At 45.7% G+C, this 15520-nt stretch overlaps 1 protein-coding gene across 1 annotated transcript in view; it reads right to left on the minus strand.

Annotated features, from left to right (window-relative positions):
• The window catches only part of UNC5D (unc-5 netrin receptor D), a gene marked incomplete at both ends in the record, with an annotated part of 136702 nt that extends 129320 nt beyond the window's left edge, over positions 1-7382 (minus strand). The window contains one exon of the mRNA XM_084273958.1: positions 7283-7382. Coding sequence (XP_084130084.1) covers positions 7283-7382 — 100 coding nt within the window. The remainder of the gene's footprint in view (positions 1-7282) is intronic.
• Between the last annotated feature and the right edge of the window lie 8138 nt (positions 7383-15520).

The following is a 15520-nucleotide window of genomic DNA, read 5'->3' on the forward strand; positions in this document are numbered from 1 at the left end:
AAAAAATACTAAATTCCAGAATTAGCAAGCTATTTCAATGAATCTGTATTTTTTCAAAATTACTTGGATCTGAGACCTACATGATGTGAATAACAACACTCAGGACTTTATCTGGAAGCTTGCAGTGAGGACGCAGTGCTGAGAGGAACGATGCACGTTAAATATACGCACCAGTGTCTTCCAGTGAGTTGGTTATGCATCTGCAGTGCATAGCTCTGACAGGCTAAGCTTTAACTGCTACCCAATAGTACTGTTCTACTCCAGTCTGTGTTCTTTACAGCCAAGTTAAAAAACCCAAAAGTCCCATCTGAAAATTAGCATCTCAGCAGCAGTAAATACCTTCCAATAAATCAGCAGCAGCAGCAAACACCTCCGGAATCGGAAGTTGAAATTAATATTTCAAGGGGTAATGGCTTACCACAGATCTTTAGTGGTTTTAAACCTGGGCTAGAACATAGCTAACCTGAAAGATCTGTCACCATAGAAGTCACAGGCACATCTGTTGAACTGCAAAAGGGACACGGTTTTATGTGAAAGGCTGAATTCAATTAATGGAGCAGATTTGTTTTTCTGTAATGCAATTTCTTCCTAGGAAAGGTGTAAGTATAGAAGCAATTTTGTGAGTAACTGTTCACTATTCCTAAGTAATCTCAGTGTTTGCTCTTTTTACGCTCGTTGTCTGCCAGGATTCCAGCAATTCCATTTCACAGGTGGAAACACTCACAGCAGAAAAGTTTTAGATCCAAAAAAATGCAATTCTACCAAAAAATAATTAAGTACATCCATGCAGAAGGAGATCCATTTAACACTTCTTTTAACCACTTACAGTGAACACCCTGCATGGTATTCCAGTGTTCTGTGGCCCTGAGTTAAAGAGCACTAAAACCCACACAGAACAAAACCCAAACTCTTCTGGGTTATCCTACTACAAACCACACTCTCATCAACCAGGAGCAGACTTTTTTATCGAAAAAAAGCCTTTTGACATTCAACACAACATAGACATCAAAGCATGTTAAATATTATTTGAACTCTCCATCAAGCATAAAGGCAAAGAGCAGGTCTGGGAAAAGGCAGAAGCCTTTTTAGAAGTTCTCCTATTCTTGTTCCTGTTGCTTCTTTAAAACAGGCACAGATATGAAGAAACAGAAGGGAGCTCAGCTGCATTATTCCCATCCATTGTGATTACCCTTTCTATGTCCAGACACATTCAATAAGCTTTATCTACAGATTAATGACACTCTTATTACAGGGTTTCAAGTGTTGAGGCACCCACTGGACTGTCAAAGAACAGAAGCCATTTACCATCACACCCAAACCCTCATGCACTGTACATCAGCAAGAAACGCTGCCCATCACCTCCAAAAAGGTAACCAAAGAGTCACTTTCTGCAAGGTTACAGTTCTAGAGCTGGGAATGTGTAAGTCCCAACCAAGCCCTCACCACCAAAGTTCCCTGATCGTGATGATGGCTACAGAACTGGGAACGACTGCAGTCCAGACAGCACAAAAACTGGTCTCTTGGCCTTCACAGACTGGACGCTACAGCTTCAGGTCATCTCTGTCTCACAAAGTTGCCTGGCCTGCCTGTTAAAGGCAGAACCTCTGCTAATATTTTTTTTCTGTGGAACAGCAGACAGAGAGCATAGTTGGCATCTAAACTGAGTCACCTCACAGCCCAGCGTAGCCTCAGGTGGCAACCTAGTCCCAGCCAGCATCACCTGGATGCAAAGCAGATAATCAGCATTAGGACTTCCCAATTTCCATTGCTTTTCCATCGAACTGTCCACACCCTGGCTGCTTCTCCTTTCGATTCCTTGCAATAGGTTTGTTCTTTGCAGAAACTCTGGAGAACGTTGTTCTCTAGAAATTAAGGTCATGGGCTGCTTTTATTTTTCTCTTTCCGTGTCAGGTTGAGCAGAGGTTTCCAATGAGATATTCACAGCAGGAATTCCAAACATTTACTTATGACTTCTGGGGTTTTAGTACAATATAGAAAGTTTAGGATAGCAGCACGCTGAAATATTCCTGATGCACCTATGTAGTCTCACATACATGCTCTTGCCTGAGAAACCACATCAGCTCATCACTGTTCTAACTCAAGACAGACACACTATTGCACAAAGACCACCTTGTGGAAGTAAATTAATTAGATACTGCCTATTCATCCTCAACAATAATCCAAAGGCAGGCTAATTGCTGAATAAATCCAAACTATGCTAAGGTTCCTAAAGGAAATATTTTTAATTTAAATGGAACGAAATTAACGCATCAGGGCTTCGTTGAGATCTGTAACTTTGTAGAATTAAAATAAGAAACAGGCAAAAACCAGACAAAAATACCTACAGCAACAGTCAGCAGAAAACTCATTAGGGAACAGCCTGGTTAAGTGCAATTGCCCTCTGACATCCCCTGTATGGAAGTTCCTATACAGCGCTGAGCACTGAACAGTATCGGGCACGTAACTGGGCTCTGCCTCCCTCTTTATTAATAACATTTTTGAATGGTGCTAAAAAAAGGGGCTCCAAAGGGTGGGTGGGGAGGGGAAGCAAATGAAAACAGCATTGATCATAATTACGCAGGTAAATGACAGGGTTTGGATTACTTAGGCTTGCACATAGCATTAGCATCTTCTAATACTCACTCACAAGATGCTCTAAAACATGGTTTATTGACTCCTAATGAGATAATGGAGCACACAAATACTCATGCTCTAAGATAAGGCCACATGATACTACGTGAAAAATAAAGTTCTTTTAAAATAAAAATAGAAAATGAGACATTTCTTTATTTTATACAAATGAATCTGACCATCTGCTTCGCTGCAACAGCAGCAGCATCCAAAAACAACTGAAACAGCAGCCTCTGGTGTTAAAATTCTGCTTTCTGCCTTTTTGCTGAGACTCCACCTTTCACAGAAAGCAAGGCTGAAAACATCGAAAAGATACATCAAGTGGCCCTGAGGAATCCTTTGCACCGTAAGTAACCTTCCATCTCAGCACAGCTCGTACTATTTGTGTGTGCCTGCTGAAATGCGCTGGGAAAACACCAACAGATCAGCTTCTATTCTGCACCGGTGAAAATCCATCTTGATACCAAGTCCTCTTACTGTACGAAGACGGAAATTCTCCTTTCACAGCACAGGAAGCTCACTCCACCCCTGTACTGACCAAGCTTCGTTCTACACATCTGTGGAGCACACTCCTTGGCTTATCCCACTCATGTACTTGTTCAGGTAACCCAGCCCTGCAATACACCACCTTAAAGGGCAGAATTATCCCAGCGTTGCAAAAAGGAGATGTTTTCAGAGAGATGCATGCATTAGAACGCAAGCTGGTGATGGAGGCTGTGCACACCCCACTTCCAGGACAGGAATACAAACAAGTCTTCAGGTTTTTGTTTGCGAAATACAAGTTAAACTTCCTTCCATGCTGTATGTTCCAGAAATTCACAGTCCGATCCCTGCGCAAAGCAGCGATATACCCAAGTATTATCAGAGTGCAATTAAAACAACCCTCAGAGTGTATTAGAAAGGACAAAACTAGAGCATACTCATGTCCAAAGTCAGTCTCAGACTCAATAAGAACGTTCAGGGTCTCCCCCTTTCTCCAAATTACCTCACAAGCTACGGACAAGATCACAACAACAGTAACAAAGGCAGAAAAAAATCAGGACTAAGTAGAAGCCTTAGTGAAACCAGACAAGGACTTAAAGGTATAGAGTGTTGCATGGGTCTGTGGAACTTCTACTAGTTCCACAACCTGACCACTTCTTCATCACTCACCCAGTTTTTAAATATCACTCTTTAGACCCCCCAAATTTCCTGTGGTTTCAGAGAAATGACTGTTCCTCTACCTATGAGAAGAAAAGGAACACTACGGCGCATGCAAACCCGGCCTGGATCACTGGGGAGATCTGAGAAAGGAGAAACTGTTTAGTAAACAAACCCTGAAGGGTTTATTTTTGAAGGAAGTTTATTTTCTGAGCAGTTACAAATGTAAAGAAAATAAACACTGGTGGAGAAAGCCACCCCTCTGACACTACGGGGTGAGCGGAAGGACGGCTTGAAGCAGCGCACGTGGTTTGGTATTTTAATGACTTCTCAGTCCCAACAAAGCAAAAATACAACAGGATCTGACTGGTGTGGTTTGGGCAAAGTCACAGGAGGGATTCCTGCAGCACCCATGTCTTGCATGAATTTCCGTTTACACCTGGCTCACTCGTTAGGGATGTTTCAAGCCCACAACTAGCTGAGGCATTAATAACACACATACTTTAAGATCAAATAAATCAATATGCTGACACAGCGTGCGTTCAGTTGGGGCTGGTGTGTCAGAAAGATTCCAAACAGCAAACTGTTGAACGTACTTACAAATAATCAAACAGCTTCACACGCAGCAGGGTATCAGGAACAGAGAAGGAGAACTCCAGACAGGCTCCTGAAGCAACAGAAGTCCTGTACTTCCTTTTGGATGCAGAAGTCAGGGGCCCCGGACAACCTCTCTGCTCTGTTTGTGCAGTGTGGATGCTGAAGCAGAGCTGGCCACAGATCACCAACACACCCCAAATGAAAGCACCAGTGACAGCTCTTCCACAGCTCTACGCTGGTGACAATGAAGCACTTTGCAAATACAGAGGGAATTCTCAGATAGACGAGTGAAATACCAGCCCATTTATAATGAAACAAATGGAGTCTCATCTCATCTGCACAAGGATGTTATTAAACACAAAACAAAAGGTACAATCAGGACACAAATAACTCACATACCAGACTTATTTTGGTATCACAGCATTTGCTATTTTTGCCTTTCTAAATCAAGCTTTATTTCTCCAAGAGCTCTGCTGTCCAGAGGCTGTTCTATCATCGTTTCCTAGATGCAGAGTAACTCTGTAACATGCAGCTCTTTGGATTTCACATTTGCAGTGCTTTTTATGTTCAAAGCCAATTAAAAAATGCCCAAAATTTGCAGACTGAAAGGAGATATTTCCTTCAGCAGCCTACCATCCACAGACCCACCCGTGTTCCATTAGGTGGCTGAGTGGAGCATTTTATCATAATAAAATCAGGAGCAATACGCAGTGGCTACACCAAGCTGTAGAGTAAGTGCCATACTAGGGGAAAAGAAAATCCCTAAACAATGCTTATTTAGAACAAAACGCACTCAGATCTATAAACACCGTGTAACACATAGCTTTAGGCTTTAATATCGAGACTCAGAAGAATATTAATGTTTGTGGTTTATAGACATCTTTATTCAGATGCATGCAACCCAAAATTGCTTTCGATGCATCAATGAGAGAATAAATATTAGGAACTCTCTTCTCATTTTCAAATTACCATAGTGTCTGTGTGGTTTATCCTGTAAAATAAAAGCCCAAAGCTATACATGTATATTCATTCTAACAGATTTAAAATCCGATGCAAAGGGAGTCCACAATAGTTTCATTTTTCTTTAATCCCCACTTAGAATCCAGGAATACAGGGTGTTTCAGAGGTAGCTTTCAGCCAACTTCGCCAACTAAAATCTTGGAGCTCAGTGGGCTGTTACGGGAGGTTAACTGCTCAAACCACAGCTACAAATAAACACTATGCAACATCACAACTGAGACACCCCAAACTGAGGAAAAAACACGACTTCTCTCACTGAACAACATCCAAAACCTATTCTGCTCCACCCTAGAACTTGAAACATCCTGTATGTAGTAATTAAATAGTTGAAACTTGTTCCTTAACAGCAACACAAGAGTCCTCGTGCTACACACGACCGGCCAGCCGTGTGATATTTCAGATGCTGGCAGGGCCCGATCCTGAGCCTGCTTCACACAGCAAGAGCTGCCAGGGAGTTCTACCAGGTGTGGCAAACAGAAGCCAACAAGCACCTCAGATCGCCCACTTAAACACGCCCGTGTCCTTTTCCAGCCACACATGATTCCTGCTGAACGCATTTAAAAATCATGAGAGATCAGACTTTGCTCTATTCTCATTGTTTATTTCCCCATTCAGTGGTTTGTTTGGGTTTATTCAAAGAATCCTCCGAAGACCGTGTTTTGCCCATTACACAAAAACCCATCACATCTCCCTTCTGTCAAACCAGTGGTTGGACTGGAATGGGACCACAGCGGCCAAGGTGGCTGGTGAGGCTCCCAGGAGCCCGGCAGGATGCCATAATCCACCAGGTACCTGGAGATGACTTCCTACCCAGAGCCCCAAGCCTACAGAGTACATACAAAAGCAAATGGAAGCACAAGGGTTGTGCAGAGACATCCACAGAGGGACCAGACTCTAAAGAGTGAGAGGAATCTTTTAGCTTCTACAAAGCCTGATGGAGAGCCGTTCTGTAAAAATAAGCCATTTGTAGTGAACAGACTGATATAGACTCTAAATACAGAAACTGTGTCTTATCAACAGCAGGCACCGTCCTCCAAGAAGGATAACATAACACAGCGAGCCCCCCACCCTTCCCAGGCCCCTCAGTACTCTGAGGGGTCCAGACAGACCAGCCACGGTGCCAGGGATGCAGGCAACGAGGAGCTGTTGACATCCCTGGCTCTCTGCCCTAAAGAGGTGATTTCCCTCAAGTGATTTACCAGGAGAAAGTCAAATAAATAATAAAGAGAGGACGCCGCGCACCCCAAGCGCCCGGCTCGCAGGGACAGAGAGCACACACACACTCCCGGGTACACACACCCAGCCGCCGGCACTCGCATCGTCTCACAGCTCATCAGACTCTCGGTGCCAGGAGCGGTCCCGGCATCTCCCACCGATTCGGCACAACTCGCCAGTCGCTCGCGGCGCCGTGAGCATCCCGAGCACCGGCACAGCCCGTCCCAAAGACCCAGGCACCCACCGGACCCCGCGGGCGCTGCCGCGCTTGCAGCCGGGCACCCTCCCTGCCAGCCCGGCGGCCTCACGGGGAATCATCTCCGCTCCCGGACGCGAACGGACGGTACGACCGCCGTTCCACCGCAAAGCTCCCGCCACCCGTCCAACTCCGGACGCACCGTCCCGCAGCGGAGCACGACCTGTCTCCCCCGGGGTCCGGGCTGGGCTGGGCTGGGGGTGGGGAAGGGATCCCGCTCTCCCACCCTTCGAGGCTCCCTCAGTCCCGGCGGGTAACGGCTCCCCCGGCGCGTGCCTCTCGCTGAGGCGGGGGCCGCGCGCGGCAGCACCACCCGCGCCACGCGCAACCGGTGGGACCCCCCGAGCGCGGCGCTGCCGCCGCAAATCTGCGGGGAGCCCAGGCGGAGGATGGAGGGGTGGGGGGGCGGGTGAGCCCGCTTACCTCGCAGAGCAGCCGTCCAGCCGCAGAGCCCGAGCAACAGCAGCGGCAGCCGCAGGTTTAGGCGCAGGGGACGGCGGCTCCTCGCAGCCCCGCCGCCCATGCTGTCCCCGCAAGTCCCGCGCCTCTCCCCGCCGGGGGAAGGGATGCCGGGCTCCTCTCGGTCCCTCCGGAGCCGACCTCGAGCCGGACAATTCGCCTTTGGTGGGTTTTTTTGTTGCTGTCGTTGTTGCCGCTGCTTCTGCGTGCGGCGGGGGCTGCCCCTCCCCTCCGGCAGCCCGCCGGTCTCCAGCCGCGGGCAGCTCCCCACGCCGGGCAGGGGCTCCGCGCCGCCGCCCCGCTCCGCTCCGCGCTCCGGCCGCCGCCGACTAGCGAGCCGCGGCGCGCGCCCGCATCCCTAATGAGCCGCCCCTCCCCCGCAGCCAATTAGGCTCGCGCTGGGCGGGCTCTGCCGCCGTGGGGGGAGGGGGGGGGGATGGATGGATGGAGAAGGGGAGGGTGTGCAGGTGCACCGGGCAGCGCCCCCCACCCCCCTCCATCCCCAACCCACCCCCGCACCTGCGCGCAGCTCCCGCCCCGCCCCGGCAGCAACAGCCCCGCGGTGCAAATCGGTGCGGGACGCGGGTGGGGCTGGGGGGGAAGCGCAACTCTTCCCCCCCCCTCCCTTCCCCAACCGCAATCGCTGCGGGTTCCGGAGGTTATTCCGTTAAACTCACACGTCTGAGCACAAACCCCTGAAAAATAAGTGCTGCTGGTACCAAGAACAGGGGGAAAATCCTACCCCAGCCCCCCCGCCCCCAAAGCACACACGCTCTGTGCCATCCTTATGAATTCTGCTGTGAGCAAAAATTCTTTTTCTTGCCAGGAGTGTCACTGTTTCACTCTCCCTTCCCCCCTTCTAATTGCATATAAATATTTTTATTACATATTTGATAAGGAAGCGTGACAGACATCCAGGGAAATGATAAGGCCAAACAAGCACCAGAGAAACTGCTGCTGCTCCATTCCGAGCAGATTTGATCGATATGAGATTGGAAAACAAACATACCACCTGCAGGAAGGACAAGGTGCTATAAAGGGACAACTTTGGGACACAGAGAGCGTGGGCTCTTCCACAGCGTCTCTCCTCGCACGCAGCCAGGGCTTAAACTTTCAGGAGTTGGCAGGTTTCTTTTCTGTGGGGCTCAGTGGGCAGATGAAAGAGGAAAGAGCCACCAGCCACAGTGAAACCTGCTGTGTGGGGGCTTCTTGGGGGATAGAGGAACTGCAGGAGGGGAGCAGGGAAAAGGTACAAAATGGGATAATGAAGCACCTCATGGTGAGAGTGCTACGATGCCAACATGATCCATGTGTTCTCATCCTGGAGCATCATTGTGGCTGTAAAGTCAAATATTGTTTACTCCCAGCCAAGACATTACAATGCTGCCTCAGCATGCAAGTACCCCTAAAATACTGTATTTGTTCCCTATTTCCCTTTCTTTTGGAAACAAACTCCGTTTTCACCAGGTGCCTTATCCCCATCCACACTTTACACTCAGCCAACTGTGCTAAGGTCACTCTACCCCAGTTTCACCAAACCTCAAGCACTGCACATAGCTCAAGTTCAAGGGGACTCAGTTACAACTTGTTTTGAAATCCCCAAATGATAATTTCTGGGACAATGCCCTCTGATTGGTTAGCTATAGTTAAGAACAAGCCTTGCTGCTTGGTCCTCCTGTGGGCTAGCTTTGTATTGTTTCCAGGAGGAAACAAGTAATTAAAGCAAAAGGAATCTGTAAACAGAATTTTAAGAGGGGAAAAAATCAATATCTGAGAACATCACATCAGAAGATCTCTTATTCCCTTTCCATCATATGTTCACTAAACTTGAGCTCACAAGGAAGAGCAGCTGCAAACATGGGGAGTGGGCATATGAAATATATATTTTCTTCAACAGCTTTTTAGGTCATTCTGCACATTCAAGTGGTTTCAAGGAAAAAACAAACCACCCAAAGCCAAAAAACCCCACAAAAAACCCCAAATCATCAAGGACCAGAACTGGGAAGCTACACAGGAAAGTTTTTACATGTCAGAGCACCTATCATACTCCCTTTCAAGTCTTAGCATGGCAGCAACATAGCCTTATTTTCCAGCACATACATACAGCCACTCTGGCTTCAAGCCCAACTAATTATCTATTTTTGCCTATGCCAGTGAGTCAGTGTTTGGTGCTTTAGATAAAAATATCAAGTTCTCAGTTTATAATGCAATTATGATGGGGAAGAAGAGAGCAAAAGTAGAAAAAGGGCAACAGCTGGTAACTTCAATCAGTGCTCTTGGAAATATAAATACGCCCAATATTCCACAAAGAGAAAATCTCAGCGTGGGGGGAGGATGCAGCGGTTTGTGAGCTGGTGAAACGCAGCTACAGATGAAAATCCATGTTCTTTAAGCACCGATGCACACCAGTAACATGCAGAAACAAAGCTCTACACAGGCTGTGGCAGCCACTGTACATCCATGAACAGAGGCTATTGACACAGCGATTTAACAAGTCACCTGGAAATCTAGAATCTACCTTCGATATCAGAGTGTGGGCAAGAATGAAAGAAGACAGGAATCCAGGCAGAGGATTAATGGCATTAATGGAGGAAACGGAGAAAAATAGATGCTGGAGCTGAAAGGTGACAAGAAGTGAAGGCAATAGTGCTTCAAGGGTTAAACTTCACAGGCAGCAATATTTGTTTTCTGACAAAAGCCACATCTGGAATTGTGGATTTACTAGAAACTGAAAGTCTGATGCAGCTGCTGCCAGAGACACTAAACAGAAATCAAACAGGAGAAACAAACACCACCGGAGTAACCTCTTTGAATACCTTGATCAGAGCAGCCGCATACCCAGACAGTAGGAAAGTACCTCTGGGAGGACAGACGGCATCTGTAACCTCCAGTCTCGACTCAAGTCTTCATCTCTGCCACCACTTCACACAACAGATACTCTGAGCACGTTTTCTCCCCACATCTCCACATCCCAGGTTACTTCTCGTACGGTGCCACTGAGCTGGTTGCTAAAGAGATTTCTACAGTCTTCAATGCATTAACTTATTAAATACACACCACTTTACAACTAAGAAGTAAATTTTTTCTAGCCAGAATATGTCGACACCCTAATAGTTTTCAATAAGCCATACAGCTACAGCCCAAAGGGGGGCACGGGGGGGGAATAAAAATAAATCACCTCCTGCACCCTGGAAGCTCAGCAGAATGTTCCAGCTGAGTTTGCAAAGGTGCTTGCAGTCTCTATCTCTTCTCAAGTGCAACATAAAAATTTGCAGCCAGGTGATTACGTTTTGTTTCTCTGATGTATGACCTTGGAGTAACCCACCTGTGAATTGCAATAAATCAGGATTCACATCACCTGTATGCCAGATGATAGGCTGGGGGAGGGTCAGTGCTGTGGGGCTCTGAAGCAGGTGAAAAGACATCTGCTTCATTGTGCAGCTCTTGCAAATAAAAACATATCCAAGATGGCACTGGAACCTGATAGAACATACCCTTGCAAAACTTCATGTATCTAATGATAAAAGGAGAATAAATGCATCTATAACCCATTGACATGTATCTCTGAGCTCATTAAGACACCTACTAGTTGTCTCTAATACAAGTATTCACATCTGTGAATCACACAGGTAAATAATTCAGGAGCAAGCAAGAACATCCAACTGTAACAAGAAATAAGTAATGAAAGTATGTGAAGCACTTTGAATGGGCTCAAGTGTACTGACACAGAAGGCAATAAGAAAAAAAGTCCAACTTGCTTTTAGCATATTTCCAACTGTGATCCTTCCCCATCCCTCCCTTTCCCTCCCTAAATAAAAGGGGATCTGAAAAACAATCCAACCCACCTTTTAATTGTGAGGAAGTTGTGGTACTACCTGGCTTAATTCAGAAACACCACCAACCCCATGAGGTGATTATGTACTGAAATAACATAGGGACAAGCCTCTGCCCTCAAAGTGCGTTCCACTGAACTGGACATTTCATTTCATTGCATCAAACTAAAGACACAGCCCCTCCTGTTACAGTGGGAGAAAGAGAGGCTCAGATGATTAATTACAACTCCCTCCATGTAGCAAAGCAGCAGCGATTAAATTGCCCCTGTGGAAGCTCTCAACACTCACGCTTGCCAAGATGGCATTCTTTGGGTCTGAGGCCCCAGGTGTGCGTGTGTGTCAGGGGAAAGAAACACCCTGTGTTTTCCTCTCTGCTGCATCAAGCAATACGTTCACTCTGTAAATGCTGGTGTAAATTAATTGCTGAAGGAGAGGAGAGCTGCCTTAACACACATTCCCAGCCCGAGGCTGCACAGAAGTATGAGATGCTATTAGTGTGCTTACAGGTCCCCATCTTCCAGAGTATGATTTAAGACACTACTTGCTCATGGCACTTCTGGCTTGATTTTGAGTTTTCAACACATTTTGGCAGTAGAGCCTGTATTTGGATTGCCCAAATGTAAAAGGAGCACGTGCTGTACCGTGCAGATGTGATCATTGCTAAAGACCAACTCCAGCCCAACACATTGTGGACATCCCACATATGTGTATTTAACAAAGCAAACCCAGAGGACACAAAAACAGGGTTCAAAAGGAATCAGCTAAACTCTTGAGCAATAAGCACATCAGCGAATATTAAAGCCAGTACAATGTGTAAACAACCTCCTATACATAAAGGTCCCTCCTCCCTCTCACATCAAAGAATGCGCTCTGCCAGGCCAACAATAAAAACCAACAGCTGGATATTAGTCCTGCCCAAACATTTCTGCAGCTCTGCAACAAGGTCTGCCCCAAAAATTCTTCCTAAGCATGAAACACCCCTTTCACAACACCCATTTTCCCAGTGCACATGGTGCAGATTGTTCTGCACAATGGGATCCTCAAGATGCTGGGATATTCTGTGATGCTGGGATATTCTGCGATGCTGGGATACTCTGTGGGTAGAGAGCACCTTTCATGATGAAGGTCTGGCATTTCTACAACTTAAGACAGGAATTTTAAAAGTAAATTATATCAAGGGGAAAAAAAAATCACTATTTTCTTTCTCCTCTTGTGCAGCATCCCTCACTCCTCTGCACAACATCAGGGTTTCAAGGTTGCATTTCCTTTAGAACTGGGTCTGTATCTTTATAAGACTTTGTAAAATCTTACAAAATAATAGGACCTACAACCCCAAGTACAGCAACATTGTTTAACAGCAAGATACCACATTGAGTCCATCACCTGGTACTTAGAAACAATCCCTTACAGACTAAGTTGCCATAGCTTCTGCTATATCAGTATTGAAATGCAACATATATACGGCAATTAATCAGCCTGCAAATAAATAAGCCTTAGGTGCAGAGTTTCATTCCCAGCTGTGTTTCACAGCCTCTTCAGCAGTATTCTAGGAAATGGGAGCACACAGGCTAAAAACTGATCATCGACGTGTTTGGTGTCACAGCTCTAACTTCTGCACACGCTGGGTTTGCAGCTCTGCACTAGACATCTAGTGGCTGATTAATTTACTGCACAGACACACAGACCTGAATATATTACTTAGCTTTCCTGTCAGAAAGCTCCATCCTCTTCTCTAAAGCTGAGTGGGACTTGAGGATTTCTGCATCACTCTGTTCTGCAGTGTAACCCCAGCTCATCACTGGAGAGCGCACCGGGAAGCGGAGCACAATGAGAGGGACAGGTACCTGTGCTGATTTCTCTTTAGCTTTCATCAGGAAATCACAGTAGCCTGTTTACCCAATCCATAACATAGTCTTACTCTTAGCAATGTACATAACTTCGGTCCAGGAAGAGCTTTCCTTCCACACTTTAGGAACTTCAGAGTGCTGCCCTTGAGTTTTTTGCTATTGACAAATATATATATATATCTCCATTTATTCCAAAGGATAAACCAGCCTCCTCAGTAATGGAAAACACCCTCCCCAACCCACCCTAAAAAAGCCCATGGCGTTTCTTTAAACAATTTCATCCCACTCGCTTTAAAGTGAAGTCACTGTTTGTGCTGTCATAAGTCATCAATTCTGATGAGTTAAAATCCATATTATTTTAAAATTGATTAATCTAAGATGAAATACAATACAACTATTTGCATTTTCCTGTGTTTACTCATTCAAAAAATCGACCAGCACCACAGAGCAAAGTTAATCTGATGAAAAGTAAAATGCTGAAGCGTTTGGCTGTGCATCAGAATGGGAAAATGTGGATTAACATGCCGGAGGAGTGATGAACATTTGAACTTCACTAATCGATTTTAAAAATTGTAAGACCTAGGCATTTAGAAAATGTCATAATCTTAATACCCAATTCCCTCCTAGATTTGTAATTTGGAGAAATCAGATGCACTTGAAATTTCACCTGCAGTATCTCCTTCATTTGGGCAAAGAAGAATTCCTCCTTCAGCACTGATTATTATTTTATTTCCATGCTGCCTTAGGTTTCTCCATGTAAACGAATACTGATTCCACCTACATTCACTTGTTGCACACCCAGGCATTTTTATTGTGGCTGGAGCTGGATTACAGGCAGAGGGCAGCTATTCCATGTGCTCCAACCTCTGTGCAAAGAGCTCAGGCTGCAAACAGAAAGCACATATCGCTGGTACTCCCCATCCTTTGAAGTCACTCATGAAGTATCTACTCCAGATTTAGCATCCTGGCTCCGATCTTCCTGTCTGAACTTTTACTTGGAATGGGAGGTACACGACAAGAAACAGATGATTCAAGGGTGAGATGTGCACAGATGAGATGTGCACGCATTAGAAAGTGTGCTTTGAGAGCAAACAAAGGAAATCAAAAGCAGCAGGACATTAGACAAGCAATTCAGTGGCTTAGCTATTTGCAATTTGTGGTTAAGAAAAAAGAAGAAAGGTTACACATTCAAGCAGTAAGAGACTATCTGAGAGATTCTTCAAAACACCGCAGACATGGCTGTACAGTTCAGAGCTGGCAGGGATGCTACTGTCTGTGAGCAAGAGAATGGTTCGAGGGCAAGGGACAAGAAACACTGAGCAAATCTGTTTCTGTTCCACCAGCACAGAAAAAAAGCGAGTGACATGTCTAGCTATTTCAGTCTCAGTCAGAGGTAGTGTTGTTCTCAAAAGGCTATTACTGAGTGAGTTCAGAACCTTCTCATCAAGTGGGAAGTTATTGCCACCTTTTTTCATCCAAACTTACACAGCACAGAAAAGCAGAATCCCCTCAGACCTTCCTCTGGCAATTAAGCAGTGAAGGCTGAGAGACAGCCCCTGACTACACGTGATGACAGCCCCGCCACAAAATGCAGGTAGGCAGAATCACAGCCCATAAGATAACAGAGAGACATAAAGGAACTTGTTCATTGGAGAGCTGAACCCTCCCCTCACTCCTCCCCTCCCAAGAGAAAAAAAAACCCAAACAAACAAACAAGAAAACCCAACCCAAACCCAACCTGAAAAGCTCAGAAAACCCTGATATGGAACCTGGCAAAGGAGATCATCAGCTAACTAGTGAGGTAAGAGATTAACGCTCCAGACTCGGGTTAATGAGGCACTCAGAATTTTAGCAGGATGTTGCCACATGCTTCCTGTGAAGCCTGAGGTGCTTGGGAAAAGATGCTGAAGCAGGCAGCAGTCATTTAAATTGCAAACATGTTTGGCTTGATTAGGGACACTTCACCCTGCTTTGATTTGCTGAATACATCGGCCTAATCGCACACAGTTCCTGTCTCCCCTCTTGCTCCCCAGCACACTGGAGCCTCACGGTGAGTCATGAGAAATGGGAGATTATTTTTACCCTAATTAAGTACAATTTTGTCAGGACTGGAAATACACAGGTGTCACATTATTAAGTTACTTAATTGCGCCTTTGAAATGGTCACATAATGACGACTCTGCAGTAACAAGAGGAAAAGGGGGAAGTGAACTCTCTGCTTTATTATTTCATTTCAATCTCCAGTGCAAAAGCAGAGGGCATCCCCCTAGTAACTACGATTCTGAATTATTTGTAATTAGTCACACATCATGAAACTCAACTGTTTGATGATCTCAGGTGTGAAAGACAAGTAGTCAAATAGTTCCTTACCTATTAAAACGTTATTTCAGCTACAAGGCAGACAAACAATCGAAGCACACTTCAGTGCAAGTGATGTCATTTTCTGAAAAGCATCAGTTAAGATGTATCAATCAAGGACCAAACAGCTAGCTTAGCTGCTCTCCACATTTAATGTGATTAGA

This window comes from Gallinula chloropus (genome assembly GCF_964237585.1).
Source record: "Gallinula chloropus genome assembly, chromosome: 21".
In the NCBI taxonomy this organism is placed as follows: domain Eukaryota; kingdom Metazoa; phylum Chordata; class Aves; order Gruiformes; family Rallidae; genus Gallinula; species Gallinula chloropus.